The sequence below is a fragment of the Marmota marmota genome, unplaced genomic scaffold (assembly GCF_001458135.2).
Source record: "Marmota marmota marmota unplaced genomic scaffold, marMar, whole genome shotgun sequence".
NCBI classification, from domain to species: Eukaryota; Metazoa; Chordata; class Mammalia; order Rodentia; family Sciuridae; genus Marmota; species Marmota marmota.
The window spans coordinates 2,125,970-2,147,237 of NW_026000077.1; the positions used below are offsets into that span (position 1 = coordinate 2,125,970).

Genomic DNA, 21,268 nt, shown 5'->3' on the forward strand with positions numbered 1-21,268 from the left:
CCCCCGCCCCTCCCCTCCTATCCCCCCTCTCTCACATCTGTTGGCATGTTTTAAATGTTTGGTTTTTTTTTAAATCTCCTATTGTATATATAGTGGCACAAAAAAATTCACTTAAATGATAGATTGGAATATAATTGTTTTTTTAAATATTGGTTCCAAATAGGACCCTCATGATTTTACCAAATAAAATGCAAACAGACCTTCGAGCAGTCACTGTCATCCTAAAAAATGTCATTCATTAAAGATGAGCAGAAACTTTAGAATCTCATGACTAAATCAACTTTTCTTTAAAAAATAAATTCAAAAATTTGAAAATAAATATGCTATTAACTGTTAGGCCCAGGTCTGCCCCAGACTATAAGAAAATATTGGCATCTGTCAGGCCAGGGCTGTGTCCTTGTGGATTTCACTTAATTTCACAGTTTCTTAACAGGTTGTAGATAGTGTAAGACATGGGTTAGAAATGTTGTTCTGGAGTTTTAATATTTTTCAGTCAGTATTGTTTTTAAAACTATATATACTTTTTTAAAACTAAAAGACTATTTTTTAAAAAGAAACATTCTTTATACCCCTTTCTTCCTACTTATCTCTTGAGATGGGGACTCACTATGTTGCCCAGGCTGGCCCCAAACTCCCGAGCTCAAAATCCTCCAGCCTCAGCCTCCCAAGCCTGGAGCTATAGGCACGCAGCGCCACGCCACACCCAATTTATTTTTCTTCTTTTATTTCATTTTTTTCTTTCATTTCTCTATCTTTACTCTTTCCTCTGTTCCTTACAATTTTATTTTTCAATAAAACTGAACTTGAATCTTTATTAAAAAGATGTTTTTCCAAATTCATTGTCACAGTTTAACTTAAAATTTCATTAGAATGTCTCCATTTCCCTCTCAGAGGTACCTTGTTTTTTACCTGTGTGTAGTTTAGTGCACGACGTCTCCCTATCTGTGGGCCTATAAATCTTAGAGCTACAGCTCACCCCTGTTGCCCTAATTTGGTTTTAAAGTTAAAATAAAAATGACACCTGGTGGCAAATCCATTCAATTACAAGTTTTATTTTCCGTTTATTTATGTCCTAAAAGAATAGTTTTGTTTTAGACAGTTTAAGCCAAAGAATATGATTGAAATTAACTATAACCTCAATCACATTTTATAACATAACCAAAGCATACTTCAAATATTATCTAATTTTCATTTAATTATCAACAGGATTATATGTATATAGTGCTAACTTATCACCTGTATTTCCTCATGAAAGTGATTCTTTCATCACATACTAAGGGAAATCTAGGTATTGGCTCTTGTTTCACTTATATATTCTGGACAGTGTTTTGTTGTTATTTTTCTCCATTCTATTATCCTTAATTTCTTATTTTGGTTTCTTGATTTTTTAAGTTCTTTTCCTTTTATGTATGTGTCTTAGTTTGTTTTCTATTGCTACAACTGAATACCTGAGACTGAAAAATTTATAAAGAAAAGAAATTCTTGGAATTTCTTAGAAGTCCTTGGCCAAGGGGACACACCCGGTGAAGGCCTTCTTGCTGATGGGGATGCACAGTGACTTGGCAAGACAGAGCAAGCATGCCAAAAAAAGCTCACTACTCCCTCAATAATCCATTAACCTTTAAGTGGATTAATCCATTTATGAAGGTAGAGCCTAACCACTTCCTAAAGGTCCCCCACCTTCCAATTAACATGTGGCTTTGGGGACTAAATTTCCAACAAATGAATTCTGGGAATTCAAACCACAGCAATTTAAACAGCAATATCAAATTTATCAATCTTTTTTTTCTGATATCTGTTCTTCAAGAGTGAGACATCTCTTTTTTCCTTTTCATAAATATGGAACAAAATACTTACTCTGGGGCTGGGGTTGTAGCTTAGTGGTTGAGTGCTTGCCTCACATGCATGAGGCACTGGGTTCGATCCTTAGCACCACATAAAATAAATAAAAATATTGTGTCCACCTACAACTAAAAAAATTTTTTTAAAACTCTTACTCTATTTTTCTATTTTATTGAATTGCATAGATATCATCTGCATTTAAATCACACTAAAAATGTACTTTACAGTAACTTGACAACTTATGTTTACTTGGTGGTATGCAATGGTGTTTTATCTCATTAACTCTCCCAACAACCCCAGGAGGTAGGTGCTAATATCCTCATGTAACAAATGAGGAAAAATGAGACCACTGAGCTAAAAAGAAATGGAGCCAGGATTGAACCACAGATTTTTGACTCCAAAGTCCAGCTTCCCAACTGCTGTGCCAAGCTTTAGCTGGAGGCCGAGTTGTTCTGTGGACTTCTTTCAATAATTACTGAGTCCCTTTCTCTGTGTTGCTTCTGGATCGTTTTAGCTCTTACAAATATTTGGAATGTTGTCTTTTTGAAATTTTGGTGATATTGCATTGTTCAGTTGTTCTGTTTTGAAGCCAAACATTTCAGTTGCATGTCACCTTAAAGATGATTTTAAGGGGCTGGAGTTGTGGCTCAGTGGTAGAGCACTTGCCTAGTACATGTGAGGCGCTGGGTTCAATCCTCAGCACAACATAAAGATAAATAAAGCAAAGGTATTGTGCCTACCTACAACTAAAAAAAAAATGGAAAAAAAAAAAAAAAGATCTTAAAATCACTGCCATTGCCAGGTGCAGTGGCACACACCTGTAATCCCAGTGACCTAGGAGGCTGAGGCAGGAAAGTAGCAAATTTGCAACCAGCCTCAGCAACTTAACAAGACCCTAATTTAAATTAGGGGAAAAGGAGAGGGGCCCACTGCATGTATAACTCAATAGTTAAGTGCTCCTGGGTTCAATCCCCTGTACCAACAAAAAAGTTAAAAAATCACTATTGGGCTGGGGTTGTAGCTCAGTGGGACAGCACTTGCCTAGCAAGCGTTTGGCACTGGGTTCAATCCTCTACATCACAGAAAATAAATGAATTAAATAAAGGTATTGTGTTCATCTACAAATATTTTTTAAAAAAATGCCACTACCATTATTAGCTTTAATCAAGTCCTTTCCATATTTTTCCTTTTTCTTACAATATATTCCTAATATATGGCAATGGTACCGGGGCATCTTATTCTGATCCTTAGTTTTGTTTTCCAGGGAAATGATTTTAAACTAAAGTCATTAAGTGAAAGCCAGTGATTGCTTTTAAGTAACTATTCATATTCAACTATTTGTTTGTTTTTTAGAATTTTACTCTAAATGTGTCACTTAGCTAAGGCTTCATGTCTGTACATGGTATAGTGGTAGCACAAAGAGTAAGTAGTTCTACGAAAGGTGTCAAGAATAGGGAGATATCTTCCTAGGTTCTAGGAGATAATTTGAGATTCAGCTCCAGTTTGAAAGTACCCTTCCCAGATTCCTCATTCCCATAGAGGCTCTGTGGGGCTGGTGTGGGGCTCAGTGATAGAGCACTTACCTAACATGCAGGAGACCCTGGCTTCAATCCCAGAACCACACACACAGAAGGAGAAAGACATGCAGATGTAGCTCTGGGGTATCATTTGAATTACTGTAGAACTTCACCTCTTCTTCTGTTTATCTTATGGAAGAAAACAATTTTTTCAATTCTAGGGATCAAACCAGGGCCTCACACATGCTAGGGAAAACTTAGACTTTGTTTCTTGATTTCAAGATGCCCACATCCTGACATAGTAGCCATATATAAATTTCCAATGTAGGATTCTTGTCAATAAAGAACATTGTACATTGTCCCTTTCTACTAGTACCAGCTGTTCACACATCACCTCTAGCATGATAGCAATGTCACCAGCAAGGTTGAAGGGCTCTAAAATTAGCAAAAGCAGAACTTGAAGGGTGATGGAGAGTTTCATGATGTTCCTGTAAATATTCCCTGTCTAGGTTGGCGACCAGATTGTTGAAATCAACGGGGAACCTACACAAGGCATCACACATACTCGAGCAATTGAGCTCATTCAAGCTGGTGGGAATAAAGTTCTTCTTCTTTTGAGACCAGGAACGGGCTTGATACCTGACCATGGTAAGTAAAGTTGCTAAAGGTCTATGGGTAGCTAACATGTGTATTAGGAAACAGGCAGCAGAAGCAGAGGAGTATTTATTTGGAGGGGATGGATATTTTACTGGCTAAATCAGAGTTGAACACCAGAACCATTAAAAGCAGAATTATTATAAAACAAGTGACATCAAGCAGGACATTTGTTGGTATAAGATCTATTTTAGATTGATTTCATCAGAAAACAGTGCTTTTGTAGAGAAATGTGCCTGTAAGAAATGAGCATATTAGAAGCCAACAATTTAAATGTCATGAAAAACATTTTAAATGTCTTCAGAAGATCCCAGCCATCTCCCTGCCTCGGCTAATTACATATCACCAACAAATGTTATTGGTTTCCTTATAGTAAGATAACTTTGTCTCTAAATGAGTAAATACCATAAGCCCTTTGGCTTCTCTGGTCACCTGTCTGAAACAAGTTGCTATAGCCCTACCTGGAGACACAGAGTTGGACCTAAGAACCACGTCTATACTCCTGTGCTGATCCTAAACTTCCTCAATTTCCCTGTATATTTTTGAACTGTCACAGGACTTGAGAATCACTAATTATTTTGTGAGTGCATGATCCTAAACGCAGTACCACACCTAGTACTCGTCTCCTCTGGCTCCCCGCCCCGTCACAGAGCTTCTGTAGGATGAGTGTAGACATGACCTCCTCCAGGCCCTTCCAGCTTATGATTCTCTGACTGTATTACCTTCCACCATCTGCCTGTAAATCATACATTCCCAGTGACATCTTTGCTAACTGCGCTGATTTTTTTTTTTTCCCACATAGTCCTAGGCTTTTTCTCTTCCTTCTTCAGGTTTGGCTCCTTCCGGTCTGTGCTCCTACGTGAAACCTGAGCAACATTAAGGCTTTCAGGGCTTTTCTTGGTCTTTCCTTAAAAAGACTTGGTAAATTTGCATGTCTTATAAATCACTTTCTTCTTTTGTTTTCTTTTTAATTAAAAATAGATGCTATTAAATACATCTATTTCTATCTTCTGCCCTTTGCAGTCTCCTTTTGACATTAAATTTGACAGCTTAATTCAAGAAAATTATTGGCAAATGCCCATGAACCTCACTCTCGTTGGGTCTACTTTATATTAGTGATTTTGACATATCATTAAGTGATACCCATTAATAACACCTTAATCAGTAAGCTTTTAGGACCATGTAATTTGGTCCAGTTTTTTTATTCATTTGACTGGGCTTTATAAATAAAGAATTTACATAATAATATACGTATTATGATAAGTATATTATGATAATAATAACTGTTGTTTTATATACATAAACAGTCTACCCTCCATGTACAGATGTCTATACACATCTGTCTTTACAGAGAGATACATAAACATAAGCTGGGTAACATACTCATCCTCCGGCTGTCTAAGCAGTCAGTACAACCCAAATGGCTGTCAAAGTTCAAACTTATTGTTCCCGTATATAATTCTAAAATGTAATAATGTTCCATTCAAATCACTTTTTTAGGTGATTGGGATATTAATAATCCTTCATCTTCCAATGTGATTTATGATGAACAGTCACCATTTCCCCCATCTTTACATTCTGCTTCCATATTTGAAGAGTGTCACGTACCAGTAATTGAAGAATCTCTAACGAGAGTTCAGATATGTGAAAAGGCAGAAGAATTAAAGGACACTATACCTGAAAAGAATAGCACTTTAAATGAAAATCAGCCTGAAATAAAGCATCAGTCTCTTCTCCAGAAAAATGTGAACAAGAGGGATCCAACCAACAGTCCTGGGCACCGGAACAAGAAAAATCTGAAAATAGAAAATGGTGTTACACGAAGAGGTAGATCTGCTAGTCCCAAAAAGCCAGCTAATCGTCAGTTAGAGGAACACATGGAAAAAAATCCAAGTCCTCTAAAAAATGACCCCAGAAGGCAACCCAGAGATCGATCACTGAGCCCTAGGAAAGGGGAGAATAAAAGTTGTCCAATTAACACCAAGGCAGGTTCTGAACAGAACCAATGCAGAAAAAGCAGAGGACGATCTTCTAGCCCAAAGAAGCAGCAAAAACTTGAAGGCAAAGACCCAGCAAATGCTAGCGCCAAGTTATTAGAGGGTGAGAGTCGAAGAATAGCAGGCCACGCTGGCGACAATACTGAACAGATCCCAGATGGGAAAGAAAAATTGGGTGTCATCAGGAAAGAGCTGAAGCAGAGTCCACTGGAAAAAAATAGAGCAAGGTCTCCAGAGAAAAAAAGCAAGAGAATGGATGAAAAGTCTCTTCCATCCAAAAAGAACGGTAACACTGCAGGTGGGGTAGGGTCTGAAAATGAAAGAGGATGGCAGGCAACCGCGGGAGAGACGCGCCCCGGTAAAGACAGAATTGGAGAAAATGGCCAAGTATCAGAAAAGAAGCTGAAGCAGGAACCTGAAGATGATCGCAAAGGGAAAGATCTAGAGGCAGCTGACAAACGCAAAGAAGGTGGAAGGGTCAAATCTGAGAGTAGCTCTCTAGTTAAGAAAGCACCCATAACTCCAGGGCCCTGGAAAGTGCCAAGTGCAAAGAAAGTCACAGGCACTACTGGCGTGGCCGAGAAACGGCTGTGACTGTTGGTGAAAAACAAATTGAAAGAGCACTTTACCCCCTTCCCCACCTCAAAAGATTTTTTTTTTGCCCCCCTTCAGGAAGTCAAATACTTAGATACATTTTAATTTGAGCATCGAGCTACCTAGGCTGCATGAAGGGCCTTTAGGATTGCTAAGAACCAGCCTTCCCTGGCTGCCGTCCCTCACGCTCAGGAAGGAGCTGCATCTAGGCACTCCTCTGACATGATCTGCTCAGGCTGCCTGGCTCGTCTTCATGAGTCTGAACAAATGATATATGTTGATATTAACGTGGTCACAGCTCACACTGTATTTGTGCCAAGTTACCTGCTGTATCATATCTGTTTTATCTTTCTCATTCAGATATTTTCACAGTAATGAAAAAGTTAGGTTTGGCTTAGAAGTTGATGTTTTCAAATAGCATGTTGCATGTTTACAGAGAGAAATATTTGAGTCCTTGAAGAAGAGATTGTTAGCTCATCATTAAAGATGGCAGTTGCCTCTTGTAACAGCTACCAATGATGTCCCAATTTAAAAATGAAACTCCAAAACATCACTACTGTAAAAAAAAAAAAAAGTCAGATATTAATGCTTTCTCATGACTTTAATTTGGATGGACAGGTGTTCCAAATAACTGTTAAAGATATTACCTACATAAATTGAATGTTCAAAATGAGGAAGTTCTCTAAGCAAGAGTTCACCTCCTATCCAACCCTGATGTAGTTACAGCATCTCAGGTCACCCTTATCCCTCCCCCTCCCAACAAAAAAGCATGTGGAAATACTGCTTATTGCTTTTCAAAGAAAACTAGCAACTATCTATTTCTGGATATTTGGGTTGTATCTATTACTAAAGTCATTAGTCTTTAATACATAATATATATTTGAAGAGTCAAATATTAGATTGTGCAAAGGATGTAATTATGAAACCAGTTTCATAGTCTATTACCAGATAAAGTACCAGCTCATCTGGCAGATGTGCAAGTTCAGGCATTTCAAAGAACCTGTGTGGCCAGCAAGTCAGGGCATATATGGTAAATAGTATGTGCTGGGTCCTAATTTTAACTTTTAGCTGCATTAACAAACTTTAAAACAAAAAAGGGAGACTAAGTATTTGCTTGATTTGTAAAACTTTTCAGAGTTCTTTTTAAAAAGTCTAAAGATGTTTGCTGGAAGTTAGAGATGGGTCTGTTAGACCCAAGTTTTTCAGTCCCCTGAAGCAGCATTCAGTAGCATCTATAAATACAGGCACACTCTCAGAATAAGATGCTCATGGAGTATTTGAACACACTTTTTCTGTCACCCTGAGTTCATCTTGTTGTGAAACACGTTACGTCCAGGCCCTTCCCTCTGCAAGTCTGACTGTGAAACTCTTTAATGTAACAACTGTATCAGCCCCTGTAGATAACACATGCTTCCCAGAGTGAGCCCTTTGAAATCCCCTTTCATCCAGAACTATATTTACCATCTATTGTAACTACTTGAATAGAGCAAAATTAGGAGGCTTGATAAATGCTAAGAATTTAGTACCACAGAAATGATTTATTTTCCCTATAGTCCACAATTAGTGACAGAAAATCCTATTTTTATTGTTAACTGTGACATAAATTTGATGTCATATGTTGTCAGTTTGATGTGGCTCTTCCTAAGTAACTTGTCACTGTACTGATTATATACTGACTTAGCAATGTGGCCTTGGAATGCTGAGCAAAATATGGATGTACTGGTTGTAAATGTTTATATATGTACAGTACCTTTATATATACATGAGGTTCTGATGAGAGAAAGAGATCTGTAAATTGCTCGTTATTTTTTATATAGATATTAAAAAAAACCAAAAACAGTTCATGGCCTGCATTTTTTTGACCGTCAGCTTTGTTTAATGTGGTTTTCTGTTTGTGGAGCTAGTTCCCATCATGGTCTGAATCCTCAAATAGATCTTGTCCCAAGTAACAAACCATTAAAAATTGTACAATCACATACCTGTAATCCCAGCAACTCAAGAGGCTGAGGATCACAAGTTCAAAGCCAGCAAGTTCAAAGCCAGCATCAGCAACTTAGCGAGGCCCTGAGCAACTTAGTCAGATCTTGTCTCAAAATAAAAAAATTTTAAAAAGGGATGGGGATGTGACTCAGTAGTTCAATCTCCCCCCCCCGCAAAAAAAAAACAAAAGAAGATTCTTATAATGTGACTTTTCCTGTACAGTTAAACTTATTCATACTTTATGTCCATTTTTCAAATTTCATTATAAAGAATATAGATAGCTTTATATAAATAATTTTGTTATACTATCAGGGAGAAAATACAGCTTGTTTCTTTAGATTCAGTTACTAGATATTTGTGAGTCCAGTTTCATCACACTATGGCCATTCACATTAGCCTTGTGGGTCTTACTTAACTTACTTTTAGAATGAACTGTTTTGACTTCATTTAACCCTTAGTATGCAAAATGCCTTAAACCTGCTTCAATACCCTGGTTAACTTAATACTCTTGAGGAGAAAAATTCTACCTGCCATTGCATGAACTCACACTAAAATAAAACCTAATACCCTAGTTCCCAGCCCCCACCCCAGGACCTGTCACAGCAAAATAGTCTTGTCCTACTGGTCACCCAGGCAAAGGAGTCTTGGCATCTCACGGTGACACCAGATGGCTAAGATCCTACAGTCCTATAGCACTGTCTTTTCATATAGTCACATCCATCCTCTGAATCAAGGCAGCTCTGAACAGGTTCAACTCCTATTTCAGGTATCCTGGACTCAGAAAAGCATTTGGCATTTTATTTTTACTCAAAACTATCTTGCTGTTAAAAAAAGTGAATAGCTGGGCTGGGGTTGCGGCTCAGCGGTAGAGCGCTTGCCTAGCACGTGCGAGGCCCTGGGTTCGATCCTCAGCACCACATAAAAATAAATAAATAAAATAAAGGTATTGTGTCCAACTACAGCTAAAAAATAAATATTTTTTTTAAAAAAGCGAATAGCTGAACATCCTGTAATCCCAGTGACTTGGGAGGCTGAGGCCAGCCTGAGCAACTTACTTAGACCCTGTTTCAAAGCAAAATTAGGGGCTGGGGATGTAGCTCAGTGGTAGAGCACCCCTGGGTTCATTGCCCAGAACCACCACCAAAAAAGCAAGGAGACTACAGATTAAACTGTATGGCATTCTGCCTACTCACTTCCCACAAATATATGTTTGAAACCTTAGCCCGTAATGTGCTCTTTTTTTTTTTTTTTTTTTTTTAAAGAAAGAGTGGGGGGGAGAGAGAGAGAGAGAGAGAATTTTTTAATATTTATTTTTTAGTTCTCGGCTGACACAACATCTTTGTTTGTATGTGGTGCTGAGGATCGAACCCGGGCCGCACGCATACCAGGCGAGCGCGCTACCGCTGGAGCCACATCCCCAGCCCCGCGTAATGTGCTCTTGGACTAAGGAACACTGGCATAAACACAGACTTGTTACAAAATGTGACATTCCAGTTTGATATGAGGAATACATCGAATTTACTTCATACATCTTCAAGGCATGCTCCAATGCCTAAAAGCTATCTCTGCTTTTTAAACAGTAATAGGTATGTTTATTTAGCTCTTCTGATTATACTGGTAAGAGTTTATCAGCAATATAATGACTTATTTAAAGCATTCCATAATTGAACAAAATCTAGAATCTTTAGTTAGCTGAATTAGTTTAAGAATCCCACTGACAGATATGTTTTCAGTGTTGCTATACAAGTAGCATTAAGTATAAAAAGAGAATATGAAGTCTTACAAAGAGTCGGATGGAATTCAACAGAAAACTCAATCTTACTTACACATTGAAAATATGAAAACATAGCCAAGTACTTTAATTTAGCATTAATCTATTTTAACAAAAAATTCTGTGGGTGTCTATTTTATAATATTTACAATAAAACCACACAGAACAATTAACAAATTCACAAACAAGAAGCTTTTTCTGTCCTTAGTAAAGGATGACCATTTGTCAACTTGGATAACATCTGCAGCTTATTGGCTCAGAATATTCTGAGGAGAGGTACAGAATCATTGCACCCTCAAGACATTTAAACTACATCGTTCAACATGGGCACCAATAACTGTAAGAAGCAAAAGGTAAAATTACTAGACAATACATATATAATTAGATTAAGCTCCACTTCTTAATATTCCCCAACAACACAGTACCTTTTGGAGCAAGACCTGTCTGGCCTATTATGAGTGTTGATCTAAAAATTTTCAAAAATGCATTTAGTTGATTTTCTTGAAGGATTATTTTTACAGTACAGAGATCTACTTGCTTCTAAATACAGTGAGCCAAAAGTAAAGACAAACCCATACATTTATACTTTGTGAAACATCCTGGCATTTATAATTTTCCACCTAGGCCTGAAAGTCAAGAAAACCATACTCCAATTAGGCAAGTATGTGGTCATTCAACTTCTCAAGTGTTTACGTTATACATGGGCCAGAGTTGTACTTGGGAAGTTTGTAGATCAGACCTCCATGACAACTGTAGGAAGGATAGTTTTCCCCACTATAAAAGCAGATTGAAATATTAAATTGATAGGCATTTTTCTTACACTTTTATGGTCATTTCTATTCCAATTAAATATTTGAATAATTTAACATTATTTTAGCTTTACATCTTGGCTTAATTTCTCAGTAACGTAAATATTACCAAAATCTCATCCCTTTTGGATTCAAAAGCACCAGTTTCTAGAAATTATATAGGGATAAATTAAACACTAAGGATAGGAGAACCATGAATTACAACTCTTCCATTATAACAGAAAAAAAAAAAGTCACATGAATGGTAACAGACGAGAGGTCTGTTATTCATTCATCCTGTACATGTTTACTGAGCACCGAGGATAGAGGTGCTGAGGTCATGTGTGTTCTGGGAACCTAGGAGTGAACAAGAAAAAATCCCTGCTTTCATGGGGCTTACACTTTAGTGAAAAAGACACACACAAGCAGGCAAAAAGAAATGATAAAGACCATGAAAAGGAAATGGACAGGGTGATACAACTGATAACGGCCCACTGTTGTCAGAATGAGATGTGAGTTGAGAATTGCAAGTTCACAGCCAGCCTCTGCAACTTTAGCATGGCCCTAAGCAACTTAACAAGATCTGGTTTTAAAATAAAAAAGGGTAGGGATGTGGCTCAGTGTAAAACATCCCTGGGTTCAATCCCCAATACAAAAGAAAAAAACTTTCAAAAGTCTAACAATGAGAAAGAACTTGGTATATTACGTTGTGGTGGTCATGAGCTAGGTAGGCTCTTGGGAAGTGAAAGAGGATGGAGACCCAGATCTACAAGCATGACACTTGAGGTAGATAAACAAAACCTTCAGCATATGTGCATAACAGATGAACTAGAACAAAACCATAATCAATTGAAATGTCAACAGATTCAAAGATTTACATAATATGCCTGCATCTGACTTGCAGCTAGACTACTTAACCAAAAAGAACACTGTGAACCCCAAATATCAAATGAGTGTCAAGGGATTTAATTTTCAAAGAAGCTTTCCTGAGAACCTGTACATTTCTTGCCAGGAAAATCATACATATAATCAGAGAGCTCAATCCTGGGCACAGCACTGAGAGGTGAGGGCCATAATCCAGCCTTTGGGGTAAGTTTACCTTTGATGTTCTTAAATAAGTTTGCATGTGCCTCGCTCTGACACATCCAGGAATTCTTTTCAACAGTGTTTAAGTTAAGCAGGCCAAGTGGAGGTGCCACTGCCCCCTTGAAAGAACCTCATCTGACCCCTGTCCTTTGACATAGGTAAAGAGAAGTGAGGCTGTAAATGAAGGAGCATCAAGCTGGTCGAGAAGCAGGCCTAATAGAGAAGGGCCTTGGAGGCAACCACACAGAAGCCAGGAAAAGTTTAAATAGGAACGATGGAAATATATTTCCATGTTTTAAGCTCACTCATGCTGGGGAGAACTGACTGTAGCAGGTAATAATGGCAGCAGACCAGGTGAGTGTGAAGGAGGTTTAACCTAGTTGAGGTGGGAATGCCAAGTGACTCCACTTGGATCAGATAAGGAGCCTTTGACTTGAGCAACTGGGTAAACTTTGTATCACTTAAAGTGGAGAAAACATTTGCTCTCCTCCTTAAAACAACTGAAACAAATGTTAAGAAGTGAATATTGGACAACAGGCAGCACAGGGTAATGGAATTAAGGTGCACCCCGTGATTGCTCCAGATAACTGCCTAGTGGCAACTGCTCAGCTGCGGCTGGGAAAGGGAGGACCCAAACGGAAGCTCGTAGGCTTGCCAGAGCTGAGAAAACAGAACTGAGAATGTGGGCCAGGGTGGCTGAGGAGGAGCACCAGAAAGCAGCAGCTTCAGCTGGAGGAGAGCGCTCCAGGGACATGCAGAGAGTTCCTTTCAGGTCCTAGCTGAGGATGGACCAGCCTGAGCACCTGGGGAAGTACCCAGAGACAGAGACAGAATTGCCACAAAGGAGAGCAAGTAGGAAAGTGGCTGAAGCTCACACAATACATGTTCTCACGGCCAAAGTGGAAAAGACCTCATAGTGAACAGTATGAGGTACAATATTCAGAAGGATACTGCCTCAGTGGAGAAAGGTAGCCCTAAAGACCGTGTGGCCCACCTAACAAAGCTTATAAAAGCAAGCCTTGAAATGATGAAGCTGTTTCCAATAACTGCTTGTGAAAATATAAAACAATATGAAAACTATGAACCCAAAGATTCAGTAAGTCCAACAAACCTAAACAAAAATCATGAAGAAAACTATACCAGATACACATTACAATTAAATTGTACAAATTCAATAGTAAAAAAATAAAAATCTGGGGTTGGGGATGTGGCTCAAGTGGTGACGTGCTTACCTGGCATACGTGGGGGCGCTGGGTTCAATCCTCAGCACCACATAAAATAAAGATGTTGTATCCACCGAAAACTGAAAAATAAATATTAAAAAATTCTCTCTCTCTCTCTCTCTCTCTCTCTCTAAAAAAATAAAATAAAAAAATAAAAATCTGAACAGCAGTTTTTTAAAAAATGAACAAAAATAAAAGTGATTTTTAAAAAACACAAAATTACAAAATGAAGCAAACTTCTCAGAAATGACAAAATCCAGGAAGCAAGGAATCAACCCCATTTTTAAATCTAGAATTTTATACTCAGCAAAAATATTTTTTAAAAAAATTAGATGTATGGACCTTTATTTTATTTGTTTGTTTATATGTGTTGCTGAGAATCGAACCCAGTGCCTCACACATGCCAGGCAAACACTCTACCACTGAACCACAGCCTCAGACCCCCAAAATATACTTTCAATGTAAAGATTCAAACTATCTCTCAACAGAGTGACCCTATATACTTTGGTTATTTTCAAAATGACAGTAAACCATTCATAGATTCTAAATGATGAGACCAATGTTTCAGAAGATGTAGAATCTTTTGAGAAGAATGGATTGGGCTTGGGGAAGAGGGGAACCATGAATAGGTAAGAATAGAACCAGCAGAAAACTGTTCAAAAAAAAAAAAAAAACAAAGAATATCAACATACACGAGGGTAGTGGCAGTGGGAAGGGAGAAAAGTGAACTGACCAGAAAAATATCCAAAAGATAATTATGCAGACTTGGTGAGTGAATGTGAGGTTTGGGCAAGAAATCAAGAATGATTCTCAAGTTTCTGACATGATCAACTATTAATTACATACAATTCACCCACCTGAAAAATAACTGAAACCAGTCACATACCACCAAAATCATAGCTAAAGGAACCCACAAGAGGAAACTACTATAATTCACTATGCAAAAGTTGCACATTAAAATAGCAAATTTTTTGGTAGGGGAAAAAGATGAAAGCATCAGCTTTATTCATCTGAAATCTGTACTGAGCTCAGTCTTGAATTTGAGACAATTATTATTTTTCCCCAGGGAAAATAGTAAAGCCAGAGTTTCTATGAACTGTCTGTTGAAGTACCTCTACAGAACAGTTCCTTCTACAGATAAATCACTATAGAGCTTTACCATGAAAAAAATTACAACTCCCATGAGCATTCAAAATGGCTGCAAATTGTTGGTGATCCTCTTCTAGTTCATCAACCTTGCTTCATGTTTCTATTGTCGAAGTGAGATTTTAGAAGAACTTTAGTAATAACAAATAAAGTGCTAAATTCTTTACATCATGCTAAGAACCTTACAGGATAATCTCATTTAACCGTAACAACCCTATTAGGTAGTTATTATATTTAACAGGTGAGGAAATTGAAATACAAAGAGGTTAATTTGCCCCAGATTATGACAATAATAATCATCAGGGCCAAGGATTTGAACCCAGAAAGAGGATTTAAACCCAGAAAGATCTGACCGCAATCCCTGAACTGTTGAGAAATTTATCTTGAAGCCTCACACAGATCTCCCTGCATACAGAATCTGTGTAACTGATACACTGATGGTAAATTAGTACATGCTTTACATGTAATAATCAAGTTTCACAAAACCTCATCATTAAAATGTTCAGGCTTTCAATCTGCTTCAAAAGAGTCTTCAAAGCAGGTAACTTAATGAACAAGAATGCTGAAGTTTTCATTAACATGTGTATATGCACCTGTATGTAATAGGGGGCACTGATAAGAGAATCTTCAGCATCAAAGGCATGGCTTGTTGATTACAGACACCCAAAACCTGAAATTGTACTGACGGCTGGACATGTTAAGCTGCACAAGATTAGCACAGAAACCAGGTTGGATGGACATGGATGAATGCACTAACTTACATTTCTCATACTGAAGTTTACCAACAGCTTTTCACCAACAGCTACAGTTATTAGGATTAATTCAGAATCATAAGCTAATTAAAAATTTCTCCACAATTGAGTAGAAGCTGTCAGTTCAAATGTTATTTTTTTCTTTCAACCACAAAAGAAAGCCTAGAAATCAAAATTCTCCAGTAAAGTTCTTTTATTTGGATTCAACCTAAAATAGTTTGTTTGTTCTCTGTGATAGAGAAATCTCCAATTCTATAGACTGTAATAGAAAAGTACTGAATTTGCATATTTCCAGTAAAAGATATTTGCTTCATGCTTTGGGCATCTACATAGTTACCCAAAAGACTCTATCCAGTAAATTTAACTATCACAGTACTGAAGTGCCCAGAATGAATTGCCTAACTTAGGAAATTGCCCTTGTGTTACCATAACACACACAGTCTTTAGTTGGCTGACTATTCCTATTGTTTGAAAACCATGAGAGTGCAGGTGCTCAGCACGCACACACAGGCAGAAAGGACTTGTTCCTCCGGGAACACCCTTTGTTAGATTGGGCAGAGCTGAGAGCACCTGTGCTTGTGGCCACGCAGGTGGGTGTTGAACTGGCTTCTGCAGTCATCTGTTTCCTTCATGGGTGAGTACTGATGCCTGCCAAGAGAGAATCCTGGCACATGCGTGACTCAGCTTATGACTTAATTTTCCACAGCTGAAAAAAGAAAAGCACCAACAAAGGTAGTTTTTTTTAAGACAGATGGGATGTAGAGGTTTACTCACTGACTAGGAACCAAGAATCTTAAAAATATCAACTCTGGCAACAGCAACCATAGAACATCATAGTGAAAAACTATTAAAAACTCCAGGATTAAAAATGGAACACTACAGCCAGGCACAGTGGTGCACACATGTAATCCCAGCAGCTCAGGAGGCTGAGGCAGGAGGAACACAAGTTCAAAGCCAACCTCAGCAACTTATTGAGGCCCTAAGCAGCTCAGTGAGACTCTGTCTCTAAATAAAATATAAATAAAACAGGGCTGGGGATGTGGCTCAGTGGTCAACTGCCCCTGAGTTCAATCCCCAGTATCAAAAGAAAAAATAATAATAATGACACACCGTAGTTCATGTGCTGTTGGTTCTCATTCATTCTACCTCTGTATATCTCCCTCAATCAGAAGCCCATTACCTAGCCCATGCTATTAAAGTAACATTAAACTTGAGGTTTGGATCAGACAATAGTTGTCTATTGAACTCGTGTAAAATGAGGAAACCTAAGCTGAGAAGCCTGCGGGCCGCCGAGCAGAGTGCCTGTTGCTTTACCTCAAGAGCTCTCCTGGTGCTGCGAGCACAGGAAGTACACACAGCGCTGCTAAGACACAGCCAGAACGCTCTAATGAAAAAAGTAAAATAAAACTCAGCTCCCCAAAGGAAAAAAAGACTAAGGTGCTGCAGAGCGGAGGCCACACTTACTCTTATGTTAAACCCTAGAAGGTCACTTATAACTCCTGAGACAGCAGAAAGGATGACGACTCTTGTGATATTGTAGATTAAGGGATTCATTGTCAGTCCATAGAGTCTGAATGGCGTGTCCAGCTCCTAAAAAAAAATGCAAGAATCTGAAATAAGACAGTTTTTCAAAGGCCATCAGTGATTTCTTGCTGGTTTCTGAGTCTCAGGTGAGGGAGACTGCTTCAGGACATCTCTTCTTAGTATTTAAAAGCTACCCTCAAGAAATCCAGAGTCTACTCTTACCTACTTTTCTACAAGCTAAGCTTTTTAAGGTAGATTGGAGCAATGTGTCATTCATGGGAGGAAAAAAAGTAATTTAAAAAATATGATAGACATCAGTAGTCATCAGAACCTGGGTAATAACACTGGAAACTTTTTCTTATACAGTTATTAATCCCAAACAATCAAGTTGTCATTTTGAATCTAGCCTGTACCTATTTGTTGTTAGGGTCTTTTCTAAGAAGTATTGATTTAATTCATTAATCAAAAACAAGCTTAATTCACTTTATTTTTCTTATATAAAACACTATGTGGTGGCCACAACTAGAGCCCGGGTCCTCTGTGCAGACTCTGGTGTGGGCCTGGAGGCCTTGGTGGAGAATTCCTGATAGACAGGTAAACATGCATCTTCCCAGAGGTCAGGACTGGGACAGCTGAGGATCTTCCACACAGCATCAAGGGTGGCCCTGTGAAGTGTGCCATGGTGACAGTGCAGCCTCTGACCCTGCAGCCCCTGCAGGAAGGGATACCAGTCGTTGGCAGCAGCTTTTGGGGCATCGAGGCCCAGACAACGCTAGCACCTCTGGGAGCAGGGATGAGGCCGCTGACAGAGGCACAGCAGCCAGTGCCCTTGCAAGGGTAGCGGGAGGCTTGCTATCTTGTTCCTCCAGCAGCCTCGCCCCACAGGGATGACAGAGAACTTGACCTTGTTGATAACCCATCGGATGGTGCTGGCAACCTCCCTGGAGCACCAACACCCAGCCAACATGGCTAATTTAGTCCCTGATGGTAATAAACCTGGTCTGCAGGCCAGCGTGGGTCTGCTTTTACACAGGCAAAACTTCATCTGTCAGAGATGTCCCCAGAAAAAAGTCAATGACCTCTGATTCTTTGCAGACAGGGAAGAGAGGCAGATCAGAGCTCCTCTGTGAACATGTGCTGCTTATTTTCCACCATGTGGCTCAATGTAGTGATGGCGAGCCACTCTTTTTCCTTCAGTCCTGCCTCCAGAAGCTCTGGCCCTGACCTCCACCTTGACCCTTGACACCTTGGCTCCAGGGCCGCCTCACCATTGCTGTTTCTCAGAGAATAAGCTGACTTAATTTAAATTGTAGTCAAATCATCTCATAAGATAGTACTTACTTTTAACAACTTGGTGGACAGCTTTAAGACGTTGTTTACTAGAGTGAGCTGTTCTTTCTTATTTGGCTTTTTTTCCATTTTAAGATATAAATTAATCTAAGGGAAGGAATAGAGAATATGATAAATTTCACAGAAAGGATACGTATATATTATACTGCATAAAATCTGGCAGATTTTGAGGGCCATGTTTTCAAGTAAAATGAATTTTACTTGAAAAATTGCAACTATTTCTACAGAAAACATATGTCATATACCCTAGCCCTCATCCCTAATCAGTGGCCCTTTGGCAAAGAAAAACTACTTAATAAAGAAAATACCAGTAATGATGAAGCAATTTAAATATCAAAACAATGAAAATATTTAAATTAATTATAATTATCATGAAGACTCCTTGAATTCAAAAACTATTTTATTAATCTCAGTACCCCCTAAATAATTTAATATCCTCATTAAACATTGTAGAAAGAAAGAAAATAGCTGCTTTTAACTTGCTAATTCTTTTTTTTTTTTCTTAAAGAAATCTCCACTATGATTCTAAGGCAACAAACAAAAAAACTAATGATTCCAAATGTTTTTACCTAACAAGTTTATAAATAAGCTTGAAATTAAAATCCAAGTTAAGAAGAAATCACCTTATACTACTCTGTATTTACAAGAAACATTTCTCAATCTTATTATATATATCACATACTGAAAAATACACATTTTCCAAACACTGAAAATGATGTATTCTATAGCTGATAAAGAAATTCAAAAGATTTAACAGATTCAATGATAAGTAATCTACAGATCCAAGCCGGGCGTGGTGGCACATTCCTGTAATCCCAGCAGCTCAGAAGGCTGAGGCAGGAGGATCACAAGTTCAAAGCCAGCCTCAGCAAAAGCGAGGCACTAAGCAACTCAATGAGACTCTGTCTCTAAATAAAATAGGGGATGTGGCTTAGTAGTCGAGTGCCCCTTAGTTCAATTCCGGGTACCCAAAAAGATAAACAAATAAAATCCAACACTAGATATAGAGTATGAGATTAAGAGCAAGCTCCAAGCCATGCCCCTTAGCACAGGTCTATAATCCCAGCTCTAGAGAGGCTAAGGCAAAAGAATCTCAAGTTCAAGGCCAGCCTCAGCAGCTTAGTGAGACCATCTCAAAATACAAAGGGCTAGAGATGTAGCTCAGTGGTAAATAGCCCTTGGTTTTCAATTCCTACTCTGGGTGGGGGGGGGGGAAGCATGCTCCATTACTACCAGTAAAATACCTTTATAGTATACAAAGTATTTTCAATCCCTTAGATTATAATTCTCACAATCCTGGGGGTGTGAAGGGAAGATGTTATATTATATCCATTATATAAAGATTATACAATTACAGAGCAGCAAAGTGACTTGTGAGATCATACAGCTAGAAAGTCAGATAGTGATCCAACCCTGAATCTGCAGCATAAATTTTGCAGTGCATTATGCCATCTCTAACCACTGAGCAAAACTGAAAAGACCATCAATACCTGTTCAGTAAGTAATATGGAAACATTGCTGTATTTCTTATTGGTTTCAGACCCCAGTGAGGCCAGGCGCAGTAAAAAAAGTAATAAAGCTGTTTCCCAAATCAAAAACTCCCAGTTATAAGCATCGTTTAGGAAAGTTTTATGTCCTTGGAGAACCTATAAAAAGACCCAAGAAAAATTCAGTTTTTAATTTGTCTTAAAATCATATAATTACTCCTTTTTTAATTTTAAAACATTTTAAAGAGTTCAATATTTTAATACTTAGAATTCATTATTTCGATCCTCATAAAGTATTTTCTATTCAACTAACCATATATATTTCTTTAAAGTTTCCTAGATACTTTTCCTTTTCATGAAAGACAGCAAGGGTCTAACAGTAACAAAGGAGAAAAACATAATACAGTAGGTAAAACAAGACAGATGCATTTGCAGCTACCTTAACCACCATTGCCCACTCACAAGTATTTGGTAACCATTGTTCAAAGTATTAAATCTGCATCATGTCTAATGAGCTCCCCAAAATGTGTGATCCATCACACTGGTATTACTAGGAAATCCTAAGAATCAGTTCTGCATTCCAAATAATAGCAGCAGAATCTGTAATTTATTGGGTGCTTATAATGTGTCGGGTTGTTTGTTTTTCTTTTGTTTTTATGGTTCTGGGGATGAAACCCAGGCCTTGCTCATGCTGGGCAAGCACTCTGTCACTGAGCTGCATCCCAAGCCCTTATACATCAAGTTTTCTGATGAAATTTTTATTGTTTTTAAAATTTCTTTTAAAAGTAATTTACCCAAGTAAGTCCAAGGCAAAATAATTTATTGAAAAGTATACAGAGAACTCAGAGAAATCAAATGCAAGCTTTTGAAAGAGAGGAAGTCACCCAGCAGCTGCCCTCTCCATCTTTCCCCGCTTAGAACCAGTCAAGCTCCCATCTACACCTCTTGACCAATTCCATGGCCTTACAAGACTCGTATTTTCTGCTTCCCCATTAACTCTGGCTTAAGCCAACTTTGGCAACTTTGTTTGTCTGGCACCTTACCCACTGACCCCTTCTGACCTTTATTCTCCAAAATCCATCACTGATATCTAGGTTCTTAGCTCTAATTTCCAAAACAAAGAATACATTTAGCTCAGTCTGGGTCAGGCTCATCCATGACAACTGGTTGTAACTAGAAGGAGGAAAGTAACAACTAGTAGCAAAATATGCCTACCTGTTCAGAAAGGATACACTATTTGTTGCACAACAATAGATAATTAATATACAAATCATTAATAAGCTGCTACAAAATCAAACATGAAGAAAAATTATTAAAATAAGCCAGAGAAAAAGAACATTTATTTATTTATTTTTTTTAATTTTTTATTGTTGGTTGTTCAAAACATTACATAGTTCTTGATATATCATATTTCACACTTTGATTCAAGTGGGTTATGAGCTCCCATTTTTACCCCATATACAGATTGCAGAATCACATCAGTTACACATCCATTGATTTACATATTGCCATACTAGTGTCTGTTGTGTTCTGCTGCCTTTCCTATCCTCTACTATC

General features: G+C 38.2%; 2 protein-coding genes across 5 annotated transcripts in view; one reads left to right on the plus strand and one right to left on the minus strand.

Annotated features, from left to right (window-relative positions):
* The window catches only part of Magi3 (membrane associated guanylate kinase, WW and PDZ domain containing 3), a 299,449-nt gene extending 291,006 nt beyond the window's left edge, over nt 1-8,443 (plus strand). The window contains exons 21-22 of the mRNA XM_048814597.1: nt 3,869-4,007; nt 5,514-8,443. Of these exons, the coding sequence (XP_048670554.1) occupies nt 3,869-4,007; nt 5,514-6,604 (1,230 nt within the window). The 3' untranslated portion in view covers nt 6,605-8,443. The remainder of the gene's footprint in view (nt 1-3,868; nt 4,008-5,513) is intronic.
* The window catches only part of Phtf1 (putative homeodomain transcription factor 1), a 47,972-nt gene continuing 32,379 nt past the window's right edge, over nt 5,676-21,268 (minus strand). For 2 of the 4 annotated variants that reach the window (XM_048814537.1, XM_015502198.2), the window contains 4 exons: nt 19,715-19,870; nt 18,216-18,311; nt 16,815-16,940; nt 10,084-16,056 (listed from right to left, as the gene is read on the minus strand). In XM_048814537.1, the coding sequence (XP_048670494.1) occupies nt 16,036-16,056; nt 16,815-16,940; nt 18,216-18,311; nt 19,715-19,870 (399 nt within the window). In that variant the 3' untranslated portion in view covers nt 10,084-16,035. Of the gene's footprint in view, nt 5,810-10,083; nt 16,057-16,664; nt 16,735-16,814; nt 16,941-18,215; nt 18,312-19,714; nt 19,871-21,268 lie in introns of those variants that run through there. The other 2 variants (XR_007351767.1, XM_048814536.1) reach the window with 2 other exon arrangements.